We start from the raw sequence: 23,874 nt of genomic DNA on the forward strand, positions 1-23,874 counted from the left end.
AAGCTGATTTAGATCTCAAATAATGGCAAACTACTGGTCATACAGAATAAGCGCTATATAATACAGCCAATGGGCTACTAATAATTCACACTAACTAATCCACCAGTGTGTGAATGTGAGTGAATGAATAGTGGAATTGTAAAGCGCTTTGAGGGTCTCGAAAAGCACTATATAAATGCAATCCATTATTATTATTAATACTAATAATATGCAATAGCTAACAGTTATCACTTGTAGCATACAATACAGTATTGCTAAGTTATTTATATAATTTACACCGTCTTCATTAGACAGATGAAAAAAAAATGCACAAATAAAAGATGAACTTAATTTTTATTTCTTAAAAATAGCACAGGTCAAGCAAACATTGGAAACATTTAATATTAGTACTGTTCCATATCACAAAATGAGTTATGAAAAGAATAATTAAACCACACAAACCATATAAGTTTTTCGATATGTAATAAATTAATCAGCATAACATAAGAAACAAAACCATGCTTTGTACTTCTGTGTCGCACAGGAAATATTGAAACTCCAATGCCGAAAATTTAAGACACCTGAGAATATAAATATCAAAACAGCTTGCTGCAGCAATTATTTAGTTCCACGGTTCCTCCACATCTAAAGCTTTGATAAGAGGACTTTTTAAAAAATTACATTAATGTAAAAATTAGCATCAATTTAAAAAAAAAAAAAAAAAAAAGAACATCCATTTCTGTACAATGTGCATATCTGAGATAGTGTGGTGACAAGAAAAAAAGAAAATGCCTTTTTGCCCCCAGCTCTTGGTGAGGCGGCGCAGCAAAAATTTAATCCGAAATGGACTCAACTCCAAGCCACATTCAGTGATGTGAGCAAACAGATTTTGGATTGAACATATTCAATCATCATTCTCAGTGAAATGACAGTCTGCAAATATTTTTACTTTGTATTTAATTGCCCCCTTTTTCAACTTCTGCTCCAGCGAGTAGTGAAGTTTAACCCTTTGTAGATCTGAGCTTTAATGACTATGGAGATTAAACTGCTACTGTCTATTCACAACAACAGGTCACTGAGGAAAAGAAGAAGCAGCTACACAGGTAGTAAAGGTGTTGCATATTGAGTCAGTAAGGACGAGGGTACGTAACAGGCCATCTGGCTGATAAAAACAACTCTTTTCTTAAAAATCCAAGGCTCGATGGTTTTATAGGAATTTCTGAAAGACTGGTTGGATGGATTTTACACAGACACTGCAGAAAAAAAAACAACTGTTTTGACTGTGAGGTATGTTCTTCTTGTGACAATATAGCTTGAGAGTCTATATCAGACGCGTTTGCTCTTCTGATAAACAGTCCACTCGTTCAAGGTCACTGCCAGCAGCAACCGAAAACTTTCAAAAGCTCGGCATTCACTTCAAAGAAAACAGCTCCAATTAAAATGAAATCGACGGGAAAACGAAGACGGCGTGACACGAATCAGCGAGACAATCGCGCCGATCTTAATGTGGAGGAAAGCGAAACAGATCTGGGGAAGCCAATCCCATCTAGACACATTACACAACAAAAGAGATGGCCTGGATGACTGAGAAAACACAAAAATAAGGAAAGGAAAAGGCAGGGTTTTTTTTGTTTTGTTTTTTTAAAAACCACTGGTTAAAAACACAACGTTCCACAGTGCCCACTTGGAGTAACACAGTAACAGTGCAAGCCATTACACTATCCAGCAAAATATACCTGTGAGAAAAAAGTGCTTATTGCATAATGAGTTTCTGTTATGCGCCTGCAAGAGGGCACACATACCTATACAATGATCCAACTGTAAACATGGTGCAAAGTAGTTATGACATAGTTTAAGGCTTTCAAAGTTTCCTGAAGAAGTGTTCACTGAGTTAAAGGAATATGTCCATAAGCGGGACAAACAGTGGAAATATTAAAAAAAGAAATAACACATGCACACACACACTCTCTATTCAGACCTGGACACTACAAGTGGGTCATAAGTACATAAAATACATTACAGGTTTGACTGATTTGGTAAATGGTGGATCTAATATTTTGGATGGGTTCATTCCTGAAATCGAAACTGATCATTTCATATAGATTTAGGTGCCAGCGTCCCTAAATCTACCGAACAGGTTCCGATCAAATCCACATTTGTGTATCACTATTCAAATCAAACACCGGTGGAACTTTTATCATCAGGGATGCACTGATATACAAGCAAAAACTGTGACTGGCCGATGACCGATATAAGACTGAATCTACCGATAGTTATCTGTTGTGTCAAATTAACTGGGATCTACTTTGTTTCCAGGGCATAAAAGAGTTCATAAACAACAACAAAAACTAAACACAAGAGTAGAAAAAATACTGGGCTTGGATATCGGGGAAATTTTGTGTTTTTCCGACATTGGAACCGACCTGGAATTTCACAATCAGTGCATCCCCAAGTATTATTAATGGCTGCTTCAGTGACACGACTGCACAGCCCACATTTATAATGTGTAGATGAGGGGGAAAAAAAACGTTCCACTGATCTAATCTTCTCAGAATTTGTTTTTGGTTTCCACATAATCAGTTACAGTAAGATTTTGCCCCACCCCTCTCCCGATGCTACTCATAAGACTCTGATTTATCTGCTGTTAAAAGAAATAACTGGCACGTGTCTATATTTTGTCATCTTTCTCCCTCGATGAGGAAGTGAATGCTTTTACTTTGAAGGCAGCAGGCTTAAAAACAAAACGAAAAAAAAAAATAAATTAAAAAAAATCAACTTGCATACAAAACATTTCTCATTTCTGTCAATACAAAAAAAAAAAAAAAAAAAAAAAGGTAAATCTAAAATAAACCGCACACACCAACACTCACAGGCAATGCCATTCTATCAAGCATACGTACTGTATGTTACCCCTAATATAAGGACTACAATTCATCACGTGTATTATTCTGCTAGTAGCATTACCATTTTTTTTCTACATTAAAAGCTTAAAGCTTATATACATTTGCATCAGGTTTAGACATAATACTGCTGTGTATTATGTGTCAGCATTTCATTGATGATAACTGGTGGAGCCTTAATGATGGCGTGCAAACAACTCTTCTACATTGAAATTCGATCCACTTTCAGGCTAAAATGAATATTTGATCTACACTTGAATTGGATATATGTGAAAAAATATTGACTTCAACGGAGATGGTTACTGAAGCCGTATTAAAAAAACATGAAGGAATGTGTCACCGCTAGAACTTAATATCAGCAAAGCTACAAACAAACAAAGATTTTTAACAAGCGTCTATCCATCGCCTCACTATCTAACATCCCAATATTGTGCTACTCATGGTAAATAAAGGTTACTAACAAGGTAGAAATGAACCACAAGAAAACCAGAGGATTATTTGGCTGATGATGATGATGAATGTGCAGATTTGTACAGACAATAATATAAAGAAATCCCTGCAATCTGTGAAAGTGTTTCAGTTTGAGACGATGAGGTTACCTTCAGGGTTGGGTTTGATTTTAATCGACTGAAATCTGCTTCGTGATTCTCGTTCTTATCGAATCCTGAGATCAAAATTTTACGAAAGGCAGAAAAAAGAATTCCTGTGATAAACGTATGCTGCCATCAGGTGGATATCCACAACGAGGTATTCTTGATTTGATTTTTTGGTTTAAACGAAATACAATATTTGTGCTAGCTGTGTGTGTTTCACTTCTATGGCAGTTAAAACCTACTGATTTTTATTTCAGCAGGCTATGTTGCAAAACAGCGTTTAGTACTTTTCCAAGGCATGCTGGGACTTTTGCAACTTTTATGTGATATACCTGGCATTAAATTCTTGGGATCTCATCCACAAAACTCTTTTGTGGTCTAATATCACTGCTACTGATGCAGGACAGTAAAAACTACATTCTCAGATCATCCTGCAGTAAGTCTACCTTCATGCCTCTAACTTTCCTTAACTGCAGTGATTACATTTCACTCTATCATTATTGGGTTTTCTGAGGCTTAGCCTAGTCTGCCATACTGTAAACATCACACACACACGCTCATGTAACTGCCGATGCAAATGGAAGCACAGTAGGTCCAAAGTCTTGCTTTCAGGAAACGACAAGTGGAACCAAAAGCCGCATTTCTTAACGAGTCCCCGGTTCTCTTAGGTTCGTAACAATTTTCAAACCCAACCCTGGTTGTTGTTGAGTGGGTGGACAGTGTTCATGTGACTCAACTGTGTGGACACAGAGACGCATCCAGCTCTGCGTGTGTATGTTTGTGTGTACGTGCACATTTGTTTTTAGTGCAACACAGCAATGCTAAGTCCTAACTAGTGGATCTGATTGTAGTCGGTTCACTTGAAACTAACGTTGACCGTCTTGTGCTCCCGTCAGTGCACAGCAAACCCACGCCACCCTAATTGTGCACGTCCGGATCAGAAGCTGAGGACGCGCCCCTGTTGCGCCCCAACATGGATGGCTTGAAGTCGGGATGACGGCGGGCGTGCTTGATCAGGTGGTCGCTGCGCATGAAGCGCTTGTTGCACAGCGGGCACTGGAAGCGTTTTTCCCCTGTGTGGGTGCGAGTGTGGCGGGCGAGCTCATCGGAGCGGGCAAACTTCTTCACACAGTTAGGCCAGACGCACGGAAAGGGCCTCTCACCTGGACACGAAGGCAACAGAGAGCAGAGAGAAATCAGTCGCCAGGTTTGCAGAGAAAGCACACAAGACGGTGTTTCATGACTAAACAGACAAACACACGGGAACAGAAATGCTACTCCCTTCTCTCTGACGAGAATCGGTTTTACAATAAACAACTGCATACATAAAAGGAAACAAAAATGCACTATTTTCACTGATCTTTGATCTATGATTGGTTAAGGTGCAAATTTCTGCAACTAACAGCCTAACTATGAAATAAAACGTCAGAAAAAGTGAACAGTTCCTGCTGCCAAAAATGCCCCACGGCCTCGGGTCATTAAACCTCCACATTATTCAATAATGTATAAAAAACAAATGTTTACATGTGAAAAGGTAAAACCATGAAGTATGGATTGAAAATGTCAAAGTAAAAGCTGACAAAATTTAAACTCATGGACTGGATTAATTCACTTTCGTGTCATTTCAGTTCGCACGTGTGCTTTATTTTGCCTCTAATACATCACATCAAACTGATTCTTCATATCTTTTGTGTAGTCCTCAGATATAAGTCGCTGTTGAAGCCCACATTATTCTGTGCTTTCAAATGAACTAGGAAGGGAAAAACAGGTTTTGTATGCTTACAGTTTGTGTTATTGCACAATGAAGGAATCTGTTAATCTGATTACTTAAATCAGATCGATTTAAACACAGTGACACAAATGTAACACCTGCATTACCACTTTTCACGTATATTTAGATACGTGAAAAAAAGATATAGGATCTAGATGGCTAAGATTAGCCTTCCTGGGCTACTACTAGGCTTAATCTCCGGCAGGCAACACGAGTCAAACCCAGGATAAGCGAGTGGGATGCTCGGTGCCATTTGCAAGATCACAAAGCCTGGCCACGTTGTTGCTGCAGAACTCTGTGGGCGTTCCCACAACACCGTCTTTGAGCCGTTTCCTGCCCTTAATCCATTTGCGCCTGCTCAGTGACACTGGACACGCCAAATCCAATGATTTGCGAGAAAAATCACACTTAAAGTCACTAATAAAGTTACGCTATCGTTCTGACGGATGAACTATTCACAACCAATCTGCCTTTATTACATAATTAAAACACATGGGTGAGGTGTATGGTGACGTGTAATTACGTATTCACTCAGAAAACACCCCAAATGCGTTGAAAAACCTATATATGGCAAAGGGGTGGCGCATCCAGAACTGGATATCAATACATTTGATCAATAATTTACACATCGCGGAGGATTGATTTCAACTTGTCAGCATACGTGAGGGTGAGAGTGTGATGCCCAGAGAAAAACTACACAGCGCCAAGCACTTGCTGAGGCCTTTTACGTTGTCCCACTATCATTTTCAGCGCTTTCAACTTTAAGGTTTCGTCTTACGTTCATTTCATATGCAAATCCAGCCGAGAGGAAGACTTTCGTCACAGGTTTTAACGTCCAGCCCAGTTCTTTTGTTGGTTTACTTCTTTGTCAGACTCCGAGGGGAGCGTTTCCCCCTTTGTTTGGCTAAATTACTTTAACAAGTTCTAAAAAGAAAAAAAAATCATAAAGAAGCAGCCAGCAGGCACGCTTACAGTAGTTAGTGAAAGGCACAGCACTCCCACCCCTCATATAGGTCTGATTAAACGATAAAACCGTCTGCTTACATGGCACCGAGGAAAGCAGAAGTTGGGGGTACAAAGTTGAGCTATGCCAAGGGTCTAGCTAAGGCTGTGTAAATACATGACATGTGAACTGCTGACATGACCGATGTGTTGTGGTCGTTCCCCTCCATACCTGTGTGCGTCCGGATGTGTGCCTTCAGATGGGAAGATTTCCCATAAACTCTGTCGCATCCGTTAAAAGTGCACCGGTGTCGCTTCACCCCTCCTCCTGCTCCCCCGGCCCGCTGCTGGTGCTGCTGTCCGGGGACCGGGGTGGCGGTGGGGGTCATGGTAGGGGTGGTCGGGTCGGACAACGTGGTGTAACCGCTCTCCCCACCACACGAGGAGTTGCTGTTCTCCGAATAGGCAGACATGGGGCGGAACTTGCCGTGTAGGTCGGTGAGGATACCGGCCACCGCCACCACGTTAGCTCCCTCCAGCCTCAGCGTGTCCCGCACTTCCCTGTCCTCACTCGACCCTTCGGGCTCCCCGGGGAGCAGGCCCACCGAGGCAGGCTGGTTGGCGGGGGCGACCGGGGTGGGTCTGTGTAGAACAGGACCGCTAGATATCGATACCAGACACTCGGCAGCGAAATAATCAGACGACGCAATCAGCGACATCGTTATCTACTTTGCTTTGTTGTATTTAGCTAAAAAACAAAAACAAGAGTTAAAAAACAATCGACCAGGAGGGGCTAACGGTAACGTTCGTCTGATCCCGACCTCGTTTTCATCAAACTGGACGAACAAACCGCTTCCAGCAGAGCCTTGTTACCGCCATACAGCGTCTCAGCAGCTTGAGAATCACTGGATAAAACAAAGAAACGGCACGTTTACATGCAATAACACACTAAGACCGTGTTAATTCTCCCGGTCCAACATGCGTGCCCCTCACTGTCTGACGGTTCATTGTGTCTGAGCCTCCCAGAAGCCGGTCAAACCTACGCCCCCTGGTCCCGGACTGACGATGCGTTCGGGCTCATCGGAGAACGCCTTTTGGTGGCGTACACTGGTACAAATGTCTACAAAGCTCTGGATAATTCTCTGATTTTGTTGTTACAGATACCCACATCCGTGTCATTTAACAGATATGGCAAACTCACCCATGTACTGAAGATAAAAACTGACATAATTTGAAGATATCATCGTGTAGGTACACCTGTGAACGTGTCATTTTTTTAAACGCTAAATCATACTTATGGCTATAAAGGTAACAAGCTAAATAGTTGTGCAAAGTCATGCCTGAAATTTGCGGCAAAAGGCGGTTAATGTCTATATTTTTTTACAGGAAGTTGTAAAATACGATTTTTCAGAGTCTTGAATGCCGCGCGGACCAGAATCTCTCAGTGACTGACGTCGCAGCACGGGCGTGGACCGCGGGGTTGGGTGCATCGTGGAAAGTAGGTGGCACTGGAAGCCTGCCTGTTAAACGATGGGGGAAGGAGATGGGGATGAAAGGCGTGTTGTATAATTTAGTTTGAGCTCAGTCTGAGAATAAGGAACGTGGCCGAGTGGTGGGGGTGAAAATAATTCTGTAAAAACGCCATCATAGCTGCCAGAGCCTCTACTTCCCCACCTGCTTGTTATCCATACCACACAAACACTAGATGTCCCTATTTTCATGCGTTAACTACTCTCAGCTGTGTTTCTTTGTCTTCTGAAAAGTTTGTAGATCAGCTTTTCAGTTCACTAACAAGTGTTTAGTGTATAAGTATAAGGAAATTATTCTTCTGAAAGTTCTTTTGCCTAGGTTAGCACTCCTGTCTGATATATATGTGTCAGAAATGTGTGTGGCTAAAGGGGGGCATGGGATGGCACCACTCCCATCTAAAGTTTGATTACTCCTCCCACTAGTAGCTACGCGAGCTGTGCAAAAGTCTTCCGCCACCCCTCATTTCTTTTTATTTTGCTTCAAGTGAGCCAGACTTTCTTCTCTTGAGCAGTAGTTCTCCAGGATGCCTGAAGGTCATTCAGAGTTATTCTTTGGACAGTGGCTGCTTTTCACTCATGTTCAGTCCAGTCCTTGTACCTTTCCATTTTTAGAGGAATGTTTTTTGTTTGTTTAAAGCTACTTAACACTGACCTATGAATCATCCAAGCACGGAAAAGGCAACGAACACAAGGGATGAACCCGTGTTCTGTGTACACATAACAGGCAACTTAGCAAAGAACCAGTTTTAAATTGTATCTTTTGACACTTTGTTAGTAGCAGCCTATCACAAAAACATAATTTGTTACCATTCCATTAGTTAGATCTATAAAAAATGCCAAAGATAACAGAAAATAGTATTTTTGCACTAACAAGGTGATTCCCAAAGAGCTATTAGCTAAAAGCTTGCCCTATCTCAGGATGCATAGTGTGTTCAGGCCTAAAAACCTACAGTAGATGAACAATATCTGAAAGCATGTCCTTCAAAAATAGCAAAGTCCAGCAAAGGCCTGATGCAGGAAATGAGAGATGCAACTACTCCTTCAGTTGATCCATCTACTGTTCATTGAAGCTTCATCAGAAATGGTCTCACTGGAAGGGTGGCTGTCAAGAAGCCATTCTGAAGGACTGGAAACAAGGAAAAAATGCTGAGATATGCCAGATCACAAAATAACTAGACTGAAAATCAGTGACAACGTGTCTGATGGAGTGTTGAATCCAAATTTGAAAATGTCAGTTCGAATTATCATCAATATGTACAGAGGAGGTCAGGCGAGAGTTACAACAGTGAGTGTCTATAGTCATCTGCAAAACATGGTGGAGGCTGTGTCATGGTTTTGAGTTGCATTTCGGTCAGTGATGCTGAGATGTGGAGATCTTGCTAAACTTGATGGACTTATAGAATGGAATTAACACAGGAAAGTACCATCAGGTATACAATCTGGAATCTGTTTGAGCACGACAATGATCCCAAAAACACTGCCAATGCAGTAAAGCATACCTGGGTAGAAAAACACACAATGGCGCACTATCAGTCATGGATTGGCCTCCGCAGAGCCTGGACCTCAACATTATTGAAGCAATGTGGGATCACATTAACAGAGAACAGAACAAAAAGCAGCCAACATCCAAAGAAGAGGCCTGGAGGACTATTCCTTAAGATTACTTAAAGAAATTACAGGAAAGCTGTGTTGAAAAATAAAGATGGTCACACCAAATATTGACTTTCAGGCTTGTTAGAGGCTTTCAAAAAATGCCATACAGAGCTTTGAACCACACCCTACCAATTTTAAGTGGTTTGGTATTTATATTTCTTACTTAGTTACCTGTGTGCTGCCCCATTTTAAAAATCCTGCAAACACCCCAGTCTCCAACTCAGTATCCGTGCAGCTGCCAGCTTTGCAAAGAAATTCTCTCTTTACGTGGTTCATGTCTTATGTTTGTCCAAGTCAACAAGGGTGTAAGAAAACTTGATGTTTTGTGAGGCCCGGTGTTCTGTCAAGTGATTGGCTCAGTGAATGTTTGTAGCTTCAGTCTTGGAAGGTATTTCCTGATTGGTTGCTGTGAGCAGTATGGGTCACAGAGGAAGCCCATGTACAAGCCTGGTCATTCAGTGGCTGTGAACAGTGCTTGGTTTTCATCTCACTCATATGTGGAGGATCGGAGGCAGCCAGACCTGTAGTGGGTTGCTATGGCAGTATTGTTGTTACTCTTCAATGGTGTACTTATTTTTCTCCTGCTACATGGTAAGTTTTATGGTTTGCTTTGTTATATTAGTTCTTGAAGAGTGAATTCATTTTCCAGTCAAAACAGGGTTTGGCTGTAGTAGATGTTATGTATAGAAGTTTGACAAGGGCTGTAATGTTCTGTCGATATGCCTGAGATGTTTTTTTTTCCTTTTCAGTAGGTGATTGCCTACAGGGGAAACCAAATCTCTGTGATTTAAGTTGTTCTGGTAAGATCTTTGTTACTTAGTCTAATGGATCTCAGATTTATGGATGCATGCACACTGACAAGGAGGGTTTTTTCCCTCAAAATTTCCTTTTCAATTTTTTAATTGTGTTTTATTTGCTAAATTATTTTCACTAGGATTTCCTACCTCTGAATTACTCTATCAGAAAGGGGTGAGATACACTTACAGGTATAGCACGACAATTACCAGCACCCTTCACGGCTCCACTGGTGGCAGGAATGGTCTGGCTTTGGACTGTCTGGTTGATATTGACGTGGTCTCCAAGTGTCACCTAATGATGCAGGTCAGCTTTAATAAAATAGTTTTTGCAAAAAACAACAATAAAAACGCATTATTAAATAACAAAAAATCTGATATTTAATGTGCATGTTTGATCTCTACAGATAAGGAATCCACAGATAAAACGGCTTTCCCCTCAAAAGGAGCACTCTGTGCAGCATTTAAAAAGTCTGAGGTAAAGCCAATGTATAGATTTAATACAGTCCGGTGTGTTTTCACAGATGATGGCGAGTGAATGAGTGCAGAATTCCTTCTCTTCTGTTTCCTTTTGCATGTGTGTGTATGCCATTCTGTCCGCTCATTTTGGAATGCTGCAGATGTTTTTCCTGTGAATCTGATTCCCCGTTCAGATGCTCCACTTGTCTGTGTTCCCTGGTCTTGTGGGGGCCTCATCTGGTGTTTTTGTTTCCCAGGGAGTCACTGGAGAGAACACGCCTCAAGTTCTCCCTCCAGAGGGGGAAGGTCACGGCCCTCTGTCTGCAGGAGGGGGAGCAGGTGTGGGCTCTGAACATTAAAAGGGCTCTACTGAGCATGTTCCAGACGTCCCCCATGGCTTCCAAACTGACATTAGAAAATGAGGTGGGTTAGTGGAAACCGAATTTGTTTCCATTCATTTCCTAAATATGCATGTATATGAAGAAATTCTTCCCAGGCGTATTTAACTTTCGTTCACTCTTTCTTTTCCTCAGACGGATGTGTACGGCACCTGCATCAGCAGGTACGAGAGGCGAGGACTCATACTGCTGAAGACCAGGGATCTAAAACAGTGCCATCAGTCCAGGCTGGCAAACTTCTGGCCTCATTCAGTTGCTCTGAGTGAAGACACAGTAAGATTAGGGATCTTTCTCAACAGTGTTTGGAAATGTTGATATGTCATTAATTAGTGACTGACAAAGTTGGGAATAAACATGCACATGGTGGTTATTTTATGGTGTAATTCCTGTAATTTGGAATGAATACTTCTAAGGAAAAGGCAGAAAAAGGAGTGATGGTGCTAGTCCTCTGCACAGCTGAATTAGAACATATATTAAAGTGTGCATTTGAGTCATATTCTAATGATAATGAGTTTGTTTCTTCTTTGTCTTTTTGTTCTTTTTTGCTAGTCAATGCATTTGGAGCTACAGTGTGCTCAGCGCCATGGCTCTGTAATGGAAGAGGTTAACTGTACTGAGGCTGTATCCATGATGACATGGTCCAGGACTACAGGGATGGTGAAAACCCAAACAGTGTCTAAGCTACTCTTGCTCAGAGCCCAGCCAGGAAGTCCTCTAGGAGCAGGTCAGAAGACTCTGCAGTCACCTTAATCGAATCTAATCCCACTCACCACCCTATGTCCCAAACATGTCACCTGTGTGAGTTAATGAGGGTTTGATAATGGCATTCATAGGAATGGGTCAGCACTGACTGCTATACCAATCATCTCTCTGATTTCATGAAATCTTGGGGTTCCGTTACTCCACCCATGGCTGTTTGTTTACTGTTTTATAATACACTAACCCCATGTTTGCCTCAAAATGCTGTGAACTGTGGGTCTTTCCCTCACATGAAGTCTGCAGAAGCACAAAAAGTTTGGTAAACTGGGCTCAAAATGTCTGCTAAAGAACTCTCTTGCACTTGACAATTTAACAGCGTGAGCGCATCCATGGTCTTAGCCAGTGCGCATCTCTGTGGCATTGGCTCTTACCCTTTCAGAGACCTTGATTCGTGTTCTCCTCATTGTCCCTGCAGATTCCTTAGGCACTCGTGTGCCAGCTGACCTTCAGTTTGAGGATGAAGGAGCTGCAAGGCTGGGAAAAACTAGACCAGCAACACCACAGGAAGTTGGTCAGACTGTCAGGATGTTATGCAGCCTCACCTCAGACCCACAACTGGTAGGCCATAAATGCAGCAGGTCACAATCTTTTAATTATATCAATTATACTGCAGCCCTCTTCAGCAGTGACTGTGAATAGCTTACATTGACTGCACCATGTCAGATCATTGAAGGTGTGTTTGTATATGTAATTCATGGCTGGACATCCACTGAAGGTTTTGGTGCAATAGCTCAGAGAGTGATTACTATGAATATCCTTTCTAAAGGTTAGTCTTGCTCAGCCTGGCAACTTGTTTACATGGGAGGTTTATAAAGACTTTCCCCAGACCAGCGGTTGGCAACCTGCGGCTCCGGAGCCGCATGCGGCTCTTTAGTCCTTTAAGTGCGGCTCCGCATGGTTTGGGAAAATAAATTAGAAGTATTTAGCTGAAGTGCATTTTATTTATGTTAGTTTGGAATATTTGTGATATTGAAATATAAAAATAAAAATATATTCTATTCTATTCTATTTTTTCATCGCTCAAAATAAGCGTCACACTCGCAGAAGCCGGTATACCCGCCGAAACGCCGTGCATTTATCGAGACTTTCCACTCCAGGTAGGTCAATTATGGATCTTCGGATCAACATTATGTCAGCAGCTATTCTCCACCGTGAACTATGTTAAAAACAAACACCGCTCACGCCTCACAGATGGCAGTTTACAGTCCTGCGTAAAGATGAAGGTGACTTCATACAGCCCCGATTTGCAGACGCTGTGCACAGAGGTTCAGGAGCAGAAGTCCCACTGTAAACATACCACGGCAGACCCGACGATGTCTCCATGAACATGCTTTTCAGCGTCTCTTTATTGACCACTTTTAACACACGGTTTCTGTACGCATACAGCCCGACACATACCAACACAACAGCATAGATGGTACAGACGTTAAGGCAACAAGGCGTGATTGCGGGTACCGCTTAGGTGCGTCCGCCTCCCCTGCAGCGGCGCTGCAGACCACGCCCCGCCACACACATTAACCAGGTAAAATACATATTTAGGCAGAATTTTGCAAATATCTGTTTTTAATTTTTTAGCAGCATAGTGCTTTTTTTCCAATTATTTTTTAAAAGCCAGGTCAAGGCTCCAAAAGCCCAAAGGTGATATAAGGGTGGCGGCTCACAACAGTTTTTGTTTGCTACATGGATCATTTTAGTTCAGATGGGTGTCTTTCCTTTTGTTATATTTCTTTAAGAGTTCAAAATGTGTTAATTACATAAATAAAATGTAATTTTCTCTTTCGCACTTCATGGATTTCATAAGCAACAAACCATAGTTGTTCACACAAAGCATAAAGGTAAAAAACAATATATACAGTGTTATCTTGATTTTAGATGTCAAAAAGTATTTGCGGCTCCCAGTGTTTTCCTTTGCGTGGAAACCGGGTCCAAATGGCTCATTGGGTGTTAAAGGTTGCTGACCCCTGCCCCAGACTCATTAAAATGATAAACTTATAGTGTGAAGATCAAGTGATTGGTTCACAGTTCTATAAGGGTTCATTTTTCTACTTTAACACTTTTGAAAAGCTGATACTTGACATTCACTATATGTTAGCAGCAACTTTAGTCCATATTATATATGTTTGGTTTTTCTGCTCCAAGGTATCACAAGAGTTTATTCAACTGGTGTTCCAGCTGAAAGATCTGACTATCTCTCAGCTCAAGACACTTTGGCAAGAAGCTTCTTTCAAGTGCCGCAATGACTGGTCAGTATATCCCAGAAGTTTTATAAATGAGTATCTTTTGGTTGCTCCTTGAGTTCCCTGTCAATCTACCGCCAGTAAAAAATTCTGTAAACATATGAGTATACAGAATCTATAGGCCAGGAACAACACTTTTGATACTGAAAGCTTTATGGTTCCTCTTTTCAGTCCATTTGTGGACTGAGTTCTTTTGTTCTCAGAGACTAGATCAGCAGACCACTAGCCCATGGGAGTCCAGATTGTCTCCACCATGACTATTGCACGTGTCAGTTAATAAAACATATTTCCCTTAACTGCTAGTTGGAGTAAAGCTAAAATAACAGCCAACTTAATTAGACAATATTCTGTGACTGAAATGACCCAGCAGGCCCAAGGACAGGGTCACCTCCTTGTCTATTAAACATATCAAATCTGGCCTTATCACAGTGGATTAATGATTTATTACTCACAAGAGTAACAGAAAGCAATTAGCAAGGAATTGCCAGTAAGGTGCGGCAAGAACAGATAGTGTGCAGTGTGGTTTAGTGCATGACTTCATGGCAATATAATATTATTACAATACTTTACTCAAGATATAATAATTTTGCAATTTTTTGTCATTTTCTGATATGCTGAGTATTGTAATAACATATGTGTGATTTATCACCTTTTTATGCAAATTATGTCCTCAAAGGTCAACTGTGTCCATGTCTGTTTTATATCTAATGAGATCAAATTCAGTTTGTTTGTTTTTACTGCAAAATGAGATGGTTACTAAAACCTTTCATAATTGTTGCTATAAGACACAATCAGTCTAATATCAATCTGTGTACTTTAAGGTTAACGGCCTTCCTGTTCCACAGGAATATAACCAGAAAACAATCCCCTGGCACCCAGCTGTGCTCATTTACAGTCTCATTCAGACTCATGGCAACATGCTGACAATCTGTCTGCATTTAGAAATCAGACAACAATTACAGTCACTCTCAGACAACCACTCTGAGAGTGATTGCAGTAACTCCAAGTCCGACTGCAACTATTTGCAGAAAGGTTGCCTCCTATCAGGCGACCTGTGCAATAGCTTTGTAATAAAAAGTGATTCTGAGTGTGCAACACCAACAAGCTCTGGGCAACCATTTACTCACCACCCCGGAATAGGGAACACATTGAGTAGGCAACCACCGATTTTAAATGCAATGAGGTTGCTGTCCTATTTTAATCAGGGCACTCAGGCATTAGCTTGCTCTGAATTAGGAGGTAGCTTTGTCAAGCTAAGTGTTCCCAGTGCTGGATGCTTTGTTTTTGTTTTTTTGGCTGAACAGTTTACTAACTAACATAATCTCAGGATGGCATTGCATGAAATAAGCCATCTTGTTCATAGAATTCTCTGAGTATTTCAAATTATTTGATAAAATATTGATCTTTAGTGTCCCTGTACTGATACAATATCACCAAAAAAATATCACAATACTATGCTGTATTGATTTTTTTTGTCACACTCCTAATTTGTGAAATGTGAAATTTGGAACTTTGTGAGGAAGAATAATAAAAATGATGACCTAAAATATTTTGGTGCCCAGTGAAATGTCCAGTTAGTTATAGCTTAAGTTAAAATAATCAGGTATATATGAGCAGTTTGATACTGATGTTGATTAATTGTTTGGACAGGCAGCCGCTGTTGGATGCACTGCCGGCATGTGGATCTGAAAACTGCATCATATTACTGACTGACCTGATGAGGAACAAAGAGGTGGAAGAAGAGCAGGCTCTCTCTCTCCTTACCACAATAGCCCTCGTCCCTCATCCTTCGTCAAAGATCATCTCCTCCATCAATGTAGGAACCTTCTGATGACACTCATGATGACCTAAGCCTCTCATCAAAACTCACATGAAATAGGTTAGTTACCCAGATGTCTGCTCTTTGTGTTAGGCTTTAACAGAGCTCCCAGAGCTGCGGTCCAAGACTCTGTTGGCTGGATCATCTCTAGTCTATCAGTTGTGCCGGAGGTCTCAAAACTCCTGCACTGAGCTTTCTCAGGTACAGACCTTTATGCAGATCCTTGAGAAAACCCTTCAGGAGGGCTGTGAAGGAGAAGAACCCACTCAGGTGCAAGAGGTAATGCAGTGACCTAGAACTTCATCTCACTCTCCATTTAATGCACAATGAATTGTGAGAGGATTTACATAAACAATGCCCAATTTGCATTTATTATGTTGCCCACCAGGTTCTTTATGCTTTAAAATCAGTGGGAAACACTGGTGTGTCTGCTTCTGCCTTCATTCCCCTGCTAAGCCGTTGCATGCTGAGCTCCTCAGCAGCCCTGCAGCTTAGGCTTGCTGCAATCCATGCCTTCAGACGCTTTCCCTGCTCAGCTGATGTGAGTTAATTCAGAGTTAATATTTAAGCCAGCAGTTGAATAAAATTGTGCTAAAAGATCATAAGAAACCACCCTTGGTGTTCTTTATGCTCACCATATTCTTAGACAAGCCTTCATGAGCTGTATGGTTAAGTGAGGCGATAATCAATTCCCTGTGAGCTGAGGTGGAGATGACAAGGTGAGGAGGTGAATAGGAGCCGAACGTCAGTACTGACAGAGATTTCCTTCCCTCAGAGGTCTGTGCTGTTGCAGCTGTACAGCTCTTCCCAGGAGGATACTGAGGTCAGAATCGCCGCATACCAGCAGCTCATGCGTTGCTCTGACCTGGATGTGTTTGAAGTGGTGAAGACGACCCTGAGGAGTGAGACTTCCAGTCAAGGTGGGGTTTGTGGAAGAGATGGCCGTAACAGCTTCTGCTATCAGAAATGTTTAATGGTGGAAAACAGGAAAATAGTGAAGTGCTGGACAAACAGCAGAATATTTGGTGGTCACTAAATCTCAGAATATTTCTTAGATATTCTCTGAATATAAATATTAGATCATATTTATCAATTTCCATATATCACATTAATACTGTATTCTTGAAAAAAGCTGTTTCATGTGGGAACCAAAGAATGAAGTTTTCAGCAGTGTGATCTACTCCCATCCCGAAGCAGTAAAGTCTGGGTCTGACCATTAAATGAAGATGCAGGTTAAAGAACTGTGAAGCATCTGTTTCTGAAACCAGAGACTCCGATGCACTTATCTTCCTGCTGAGCTGGACAAGTGGCGAGGGTCACAACTTCTCTTAGAGACAGTTTTCACAGTTCTGTGAAGAAACTGTTACATATAAAAAATAATTTTTTGAACATTCTGTCAAAAAACAAAACAAAGTCATTTAGATATAACCCCAAACTCTTGAGTGATGGCACAGATTGAATTCCTTTCTGTGTATCTTAGAGGCGCATGTTTGATTTATGTTTATTTGCTAGGATTTGTTAAGGAATGTAAGGGAATCCAATAATGTTTCAGACTTTTACTCGGCTTGTCTGTGACCTGGCATGTCTTGAGCTCTTCCCTTATTCTATTTCTCTAGTGGGCTCATTCGTGTGGAGTCACCTGACTAATGTCCTGAGGAGCGAGGACCCCGCAAAGCAAGCCCTCATTGAGTCGCTGCCCGACGACATTATCAGCAGAGATTTTGAAGCCGAGTTTTTAAAATATTCCTCCTATTCAGACTATACTGTCTCATCAGGTATTTCAATTTTAAAACTGTAACTCATTTTCATATATCTGCACGATACACTTCAGATTTGGAAGCAAATAAAATGAGGTGCTGAGCAGTGTCACTATACCAGGAGGGTGATAATGCATTTAAAGGTGCACAAATATATGTCTTCTTATATTACTTTATTTTCTTCTTTTGTATTTGTTTTAGCCGTCGGAATCAAGAATGTGGAAACATCTTTAATTTTCTCCCCAAAATCATTTCTACCAAGATCTGCTTCTGCCAACTTGACCGTGTATTTTCATGGCAGAGCCCACAACCTTCTAGAGGTGAGTTTAATGCACATCTTATCTTTTACACTTTACGGTCTTGAAAAGTGATATTTCGAACGACTATATTTTGTTCCCTGACTTTAGGTGGATCTTCATGTTGAAAATGCTGAACCATTTTTAAAGAGCATCTTTGGGCAGCAGCAGACAGAGAGAGAAAACACAGCTCAAAGTGGAAAGCACGAGGCCAGGAGCACAGGGAGAAAGACGGACGATGGGCGTAGAGGAGAAAAAGAGACGTGTTTATCGAGCACGGACAGCTACCTGAACCAGGCCCGAGAAATGGTGAGGTCAAACTGTTAGTTTAGAGGTGTAAGTCATAACGTATGATCTGAGCTTGCTCAGGAAGATTTTTGTCTGAAATCCAAAGATACTCAGTTTATAAAAGCAGACCAATCAACTGTCAAACTCATCCCCTGACCCTTAATCAGTGGCAGGTCTACAGGACACTCTTCATACTCCCCGTACCTCTTTCCAGCTTTCAGTCTGTGTGTTTGCACTTGAAACGTTGTTGGTTGGTCCAACTAAAACATAAAACTTAGCACTAAAAACAAGGAAATTTGTGTTTGGTCGATTATTTCTTTGTTGTACTGATGCTTCTTAGCAATAAATCTTATATCATTGGAAAGCCTGTTTATCTGGCCTTAAATGGCGCCACATTCATAGGAAAACTTACAATTATGGGTTGAGCAACAGAGTCGAGTATGTAAACAGCTTATTCTGCTACTGGCTCTTGTTTATAGTGTTGGATGATTGAAGTATGAAGAAACAAGATATACTAGCAATTTAACAATTTATTCATTTAACAAACACGGGCCTCAGCAGCGTGTGGCCACACACTGCTGTGGTATGGCATCCATCAGCATTTGTCACAGGGCAGCCAGTACATGTCACAGATACAGATACACCACATCCAAGTGCTGTATCCCATAAGTGTTGATGTTGAGCTCAGGACTGCAGACAGGCCATTCCATCCTCTCCACTCCAAAATTCTGCAGGTAGTCTCTGATAAACCAGCTCTGTGATGGGAAGCTTTGTCATCTTGCAGGATAAAGTTCAGTCCCAAACGCTGCACTTACTGGATTGAAAGAGAGCTGTCTGTCTCTAAACCCAGACAGCTTGAGGTTGCCCTATGGCACGGAGCTCTTTGTTCCAAATGTGGCACTAGTTAAGGGGAAATAAACAGGCTCTCCAACAGTATGAGATTTAGCATTAGTACAACAAAGAAATAATCAGCCAAACGCAGATGTCCGTAGTTTTTGTGCTAAACTTAAATATAGAGTCCAATGTAAAAGCTATCAATCATTCTGTAGTCTCCAGAAAAAGTGGAAATAATGAAGTGGTAATTTTAAATGAAATAAGGTGTATTCAGTAAATAAAAAAACAAAACAAAATGCTGGATGGATGGATGGATGGATGGATGGATGGATGGATGGATGGATGGATTGATGATGGATGATGGATGGATGGATGATGGATGGATGGATGGATGGATTGATGATGGATGGATGGATGGATGAATGGATGGATGGATGGATGGATGGATGGATGGATGGATGGATGGATGGATGGATGGATTGATGATGGATGGATGGATGGATGGATGGATGGATGGATGGATGGATGGATTGATGATGGATGGATGGATTGATGATGGATGGATGGATGGATGGATGGATGGATGGATGGATGGATGGATTGATGATGGATGATGGATGGATGGATGATGGATGGATTGATGATGGATGAATGGATGGATGGATGGATGGATGGATGGATGGATGGATGGATGGATGGATGGATTGATGATGGATGGATTGATGATGGATGGATGGATGAATGGATGGATGATGGATGATGGATGGATGGATGGATGGATGGATGGATGGATGGATGGATGGATGGATGGATGATGGATGGATGGATGGATGGATGGATTGATGATGGATGATGGATGGATGGATGATGGATGGATTGATGATGGATGAATGGATGGATGGATGGATGGATGGATGGATGGATGGATGGATGGATTGATGATGGATGGATTGATGATGGATGGATGGATGGATGGATGGATGGATGGATGGATGGATGGATGGATGGATGGATGGATGGATGATGGATGGATGGATGGATGGATTGATGACGGATGGATGGATGGATGGATGGATGGATGGATGGATGGATGGATGGATGGATGGATGGATGGATTGATGACGGATGGATGGATGGATGGATGGATGGATGGATGGATGGATGGATTGATGATGGATGATGGATGGATGGATGGATGGATGGATGGATGGATGGATTGATGACGGATGGATGGATGGATGGATGGATGGATGGATGGATGGATGGATGGATGGATTGATGACGGATGGATGAATGGATGGATGGATGGATGGATGGATGGATGGATGGATGGATGGATGGATGGATGGATGGATGGATGGATGGATGGATGGATGGATGGATGGATGGATGGATGGATGGATTGATGACGGGATGGATGGATGGATGGATGGATGGATGGATGGATGGATGGATGGATGGATGGATTGATGATGGATGGATGGATGAATACAAAATATGAATATAAAAATTGTAGTATGAGAAAGTAATCACATTCACTGCCGGTGAGTCAGTAGCTCATATCTTTGTTACTTTATGGAGTTTTGGGGTGTTTTTGCAGTTGTCTGGAAGAAAGAAAATGGATGCGAACATGCCCAACTGCTGGGTCGGTGTGAAGGTGTTTGGGAATGAGCTCAGCATGTTCACATGTGAAGATCTCTACAATCAAATCAACCAGGTGTCGCTGAGCATGGCTGGACTGGCTGTCAGACTGCTCAAGGTGGGACCCCTGTTGTCATGTGTTATTACAGTCTGTTATCGCCGACTCTTTACCTCCCGTTATCGCCCTGATTGTCTCTTCCACTCTAACCTTCAGGGTCACGAGGTGCAGCTGAACCACAGATCCATGTTGATGACAGAGGAGCTGGCTTTGCCATCTCTGTCTGGTTTACCCATCAAACTGGGCGTCAACATGACCTCTCTTCTTTCACTGCATCTGAAAGGCAGAGTCAATTACAGGGATTATTCCCATTTCTCCCTGAATGGATACATCAAACCCAAGTACTTAAACGTTACCAAATGTCACATGGGCTCATCTTTCTTCACGGTCTGTTTTTTTTGGTTGTTTGTTTTTTAGTGTGTCAGGTGAAACTTGTCTGTTTGTTCTCAGTGCCTATGTGAGTCTCGCGGCCAGGATGGGGGTTGACGGAGCTCTGGGTCAGGCTGCGGTGGAGTGGGTGGCTGAGCTGAGGAGCTCCACGAATCTGGACGGCAGCATCCAGCTGCAGGAGGGGCAAGATTTCAGGGTCACGCTTAATACACCCGAGGACTTAATGGACATCTTCTCTCTCAGGTACACATTAAAAAATTTCCCCTAATAAATCCCCTGTTTAATGAACGTGTGTGTTTTTGTGTGTATTTACTTAATCAAAATCCTTGTTAAGCATTAGGAGACAGTTTAGAGAGGGTTGAAGTGTATCGTGTGTATGATGCACTGTAAAATCTGTCAGAATTACAGGATGGACTCAGGATTCCAGCTGATTAATGGCATTACCGTAAAAATTATTTAAAAAACATGAAATACAACTAAAAATTTGTTATAGTTGCTTTGTTAAAATTTAAAGACGGGATTGAGAATGAGTGATGATCTTTTTTTTGTTCTTAGCTCGAGAGTGTTTCAGCTCAGCGGAGACCACAAAGAGGAGATAAAGGGGCCAAAGAGTCGAGTACAGAAGACCACCTGCACACCGAAAACCTGTGAGTTCTACAAAAGCGGTGCACTTTTATACGTGTGTGTGTGTTTGTGCGTGTGTGTGTAGTTTAATTAAGGAAGTGCACTTCACTCTCCTTTGTTCACAAAATCACAATCATATATTATATGTTTATAAAATTAATCTAAAGTTGTCTGATTCAGTTCATTAACTGCCTTTCTCTGATTATTGTACGTTATAATATTTAGTAAGTAATAGTTATAGTATTATAAGTACATGTCTGGTTCCCTGCAGGGTCCAAGATGGTGGGTTGGCAGCTGTGCTCCAACACCTCTTACCCATCCCTTGCCACAGGTGTTGCTTTCCTCCCCTCTGGACCAGTGCACCTCTCCTTCAGACTGCTGAAGCTGGACAGAGGCCTCCATTACTATCTGCTTGAGGCTGCTTATTCAGTACATCATCAGGTGTCAGACAGCATTAAGATATGCATGTGAAGCCCTTCCACTGAGTTTATTTTATCTGAATAAAGCTGATTTTGTTATTTAGTCTCACAGTGGTTTGTGTTTCAGAGAGGGACCTGGCTTCCCAGGGAGGCCTCCATCCACCTCCTGCTAGCCACTCCTCAGTCCTCCATCCCAAGAGACATGTCTCTGGATCTGGCCTTCAGCCCTCGCAGACTGCTGCTGAAGATCATTCATCCTCTGAAAAGCATCCATATACATGGTCGGCCAGACGAACAAGCTAAGACCACACCCGGTGTTTGGATACATTTATGAAAATGTGTTTTGTCCTGTTTTTTTTGTGTTTTTGTTGCAGGTCAACTTGAGCAAGAGAGGAACACTAAGTCAGCAAAGCTGGAGCTCATGATTGATGGTGTTCATCATTACATCATGGTAAATATTGTTCTCAAGTTTTCAAAAATACATTCGATCAGTTTTATCTTAAATAATTTCCCAGTTCTAAAAACATGTATATCATCCACTGCAGGGTTTGATGGACACCCAGACCTTCCTGTCGGAGCAGAGGACTCGCTACCACCTTGAAGCCAAGATGGCCCCCGATCGACATCCCATGATCCTCTCTGCTAATATAACTCGTGGGCTGGGGGGCAAAACAAGCTTTTCTGCCACTGTGAAAAATGTCTTCAGAGAGCCTGCATCACTGTTGGGTACTTTTATAGTTGTCTCTAAAATCTCTGCTACAATAGACAGTAGACAGCAGAAAACATGCAAGTGATATGTGCTTTTAGTGGCCCTGGAACGCAGGCGGGATGGCAGCAGCAAGCAGTACTCTGTGGAGGCGGAGCTCCTCCTACCTGGTGTAGTCGGCAGCAAGACGCTCGGGGTGATGGAGCAGAGGGGCTCACTGTGGAGCTCTGTGCTCAGGCTCAAGTATGGTTTGGGAGGTGAGGTTTCGTTTGCAGATGGTACAGGACACTTCAAACTGTTTATACCCCAAAACACACAGTCTTTTAAAAACAGGAATATCTACTTTCATCAAAAGTTAACAAATATCGCAGATACGCCGCTTTTTAAAGCTTTGTTTTTATACTGTTTAGATTGATTTGTAATGTGTTTGGTAGCGTTCATGTGCCTGACGTTTTTTCTGCAAACACAATAGCCCAAACAGTTTTGAATGAATTGTGATCAAACTTTGTAGGTGTGCAGAGTGGAGTCATATTAACAATCCATTCAAATTTGGCTAACATCCACCCAAGCCTTCGACGTCAACTCAATGACTTATTGGTCAAAAATTGACAAAAAGCTTCTAACTTACAAACTATGATTCTTACAAGAGTAAGAAAATACCATATAAAGATTTAAAACGTCATGTCACATTTGACCTTTGACCTCTCCATCAAGCTCAATAGATTGATCTCAAGGTCAAAATGATAATAATGCTATATAGAGCTATTTAAAAGCAGGAAGTAGTTCTTATCAATACAATATGTCTGACAGGTCATCACTTTCCTATTTTATTTGGGCTTCCCTGCAGTTGATGCTCGCCACCTCCATCAGGAGTGCTACACATCTCAGAGAGTGAGGAGCGAGAGGGATGCAAACCTCACATACATCATGAGAGCCGATCATGAATTCTACTGCACCAGCACCGCTCCTATTAACCATAAGGTACCCGCAGACACATTTAATTTGAAGCCGCTCTGCTTCATGTATTA

The 23,874-nt window shown here is 41.8% G+C and overlaps 2 protein-coding genes across 2 annotated transcripts in view; one reads left to right on the forward strand and one right to left on the reverse strand.

Annotated features, from left to right (window-relative positions):
- Window positions 1-327: 327 nt before the first annotated feature.
- LOC147308720 (Krueppel-like factor 9) lies at window positions 328-7,390 on the reverse strand. The gene is made up of 3 exons (XM_086272500.1): window positions 7,007-7,390; window positions 6,418-6,933; window positions 328-4,635 (listed from the first exon to the last, which is right to left on the reverse strand). The coding sequence occupies exons 2-3, from the start codon at window positions 6,902-6,904 to the stop codon at window positions 4,391-4,393; spliced, it is 732 nt and encodes a 243-aa protein (XP_086128626.1). The 5' UTR covers window positions 6,905-6,933; window positions 7,007-7,390; the 3' UTR covers window positions 328-4,390.
- Window positions 7,391-9,851: 2,461 nt separating this feature from the next.
- The window catches only part of apoltp (apolipoprotein lipid transfer particle homolog), a 44,437-nt gene continuing 30,414 nt past the window's right edge, over window positions 9,852-23,874 (forward strand). Inside the window, exons 1-26 of the mRNA XM_086270982.1 lie at window positions 9,852-9,958; window positions 10,117-10,167; window positions 10,302-10,468; window positions 10,569-10,639; window positions 10,878-11,043; window positions 11,154-11,291; window positions 11,568-11,742; window positions 12,193-12,335; window positions 13,917-14,020; window positions 15,665-15,830; window positions 15,927-16,112; window positions 16,222-16,374; window positions 16,609-16,753; window positions 17,450-17,608; window positions 17,792-17,910; window positions 17,998-18,195; window positions 20,609-20,767; window positions 20,864-21,048; window positions 21,158-21,340; window positions 21,653-21,744; window positions 21,993-22,162; window positions 22,268-22,421; window positions 22,515-22,591; window positions 22,686-22,866; window positions 22,948-23,103; window positions 23,694-23,827. Of these exons, the coding sequence (XP_086127108.1) occupies window positions 9,904-9,958; window positions 10,117-10,167; window positions 10,302-10,468; window positions 10,569-10,639; window positions 10,878-11,043; window positions 11,154-11,291; window positions 11,568-11,742; window positions 12,193-12,335; window positions 13,917-14,020; window positions 15,665-15,830; window positions 15,927-16,112; window positions 16,222-16,374; window positions 16,609-16,753; window positions 17,450-17,608; window positions 17,792-17,910; window positions 17,998-18,195; window positions 20,609-20,767; window positions 20,864-21,048; window positions 21,158-21,340; window positions 21,653-21,744; window positions 21,993-22,162; window positions 22,268-22,421; window positions 22,515-22,591; window positions 22,686-22,866; window positions 22,948-23,103; window positions 23,694-23,827 (3,687 nt within the window). The 5' untranslated portion in view covers window positions 9,852-9,903. The remainder of the gene's footprint in view (window positions 9,959-10,116; window positions 10,168-10,301; window positions 10,469-10,568; window positions 10,640-10,877; window positions 11,044-11,153; window positions 11,292-11,567; window positions 11,743-12,192; window positions 12,336-13,916; window positions 14,021-15,664; window positions 15,831-15,926; window positions 16,113-16,221; window positions 16,375-16,608; window positions 16,754-17,449; window positions 17,609-17,791; window positions 17,911-17,997; window positions 18,196-20,608; window positions 20,768-20,863; window positions 21,049-21,157; window positions 21,341-21,652; window positions 21,745-21,992; window positions 22,163-22,267; window positions 22,422-22,514; window positions 22,592-22,685; window positions 22,867-22,947; window positions 23,104-23,693; window positions 23,828-23,874) is intronic.

The sequence above is a fragment of the Aulonocara sp. 'chitande type north' Nkhata Bay genome, linkage group LG18, assembly GCF_057382095.1.
Source record: "Aulonocara sp. 'chitande type north' Nkhata Bay isolate Kocher_YH1m ecotype deep benthic linkage group LG18, A_spYH_male_GT1.1, whole genome shotgun sequence".
NCBI classification, from domain to species: Eukaryota; Metazoa; Chordata; class Actinopteri; order Cichliformes; family Cichlidae; genus Aulonocara; species Aulonocara sp. 'chitande type north' Nkhata Bay.

Bases quoted from the DNA above. Each gene is read 5' to 3' on its own strand.
- LOC147308720 (XM_086272500.1), bottom strand. From the start codon at position 6,904: ATGTCGCTGATTGCGTCGTCTGATTATTTCGCTGCCGAGTGTCTGGTA. The intron at 4,636-6,417 runs GTATGGAGGGGA...CTTCGTGTCCAG, and splicing joins ACACATCCGGACGCACACAG to GTGAGAGGCCCTTTCCGTGC.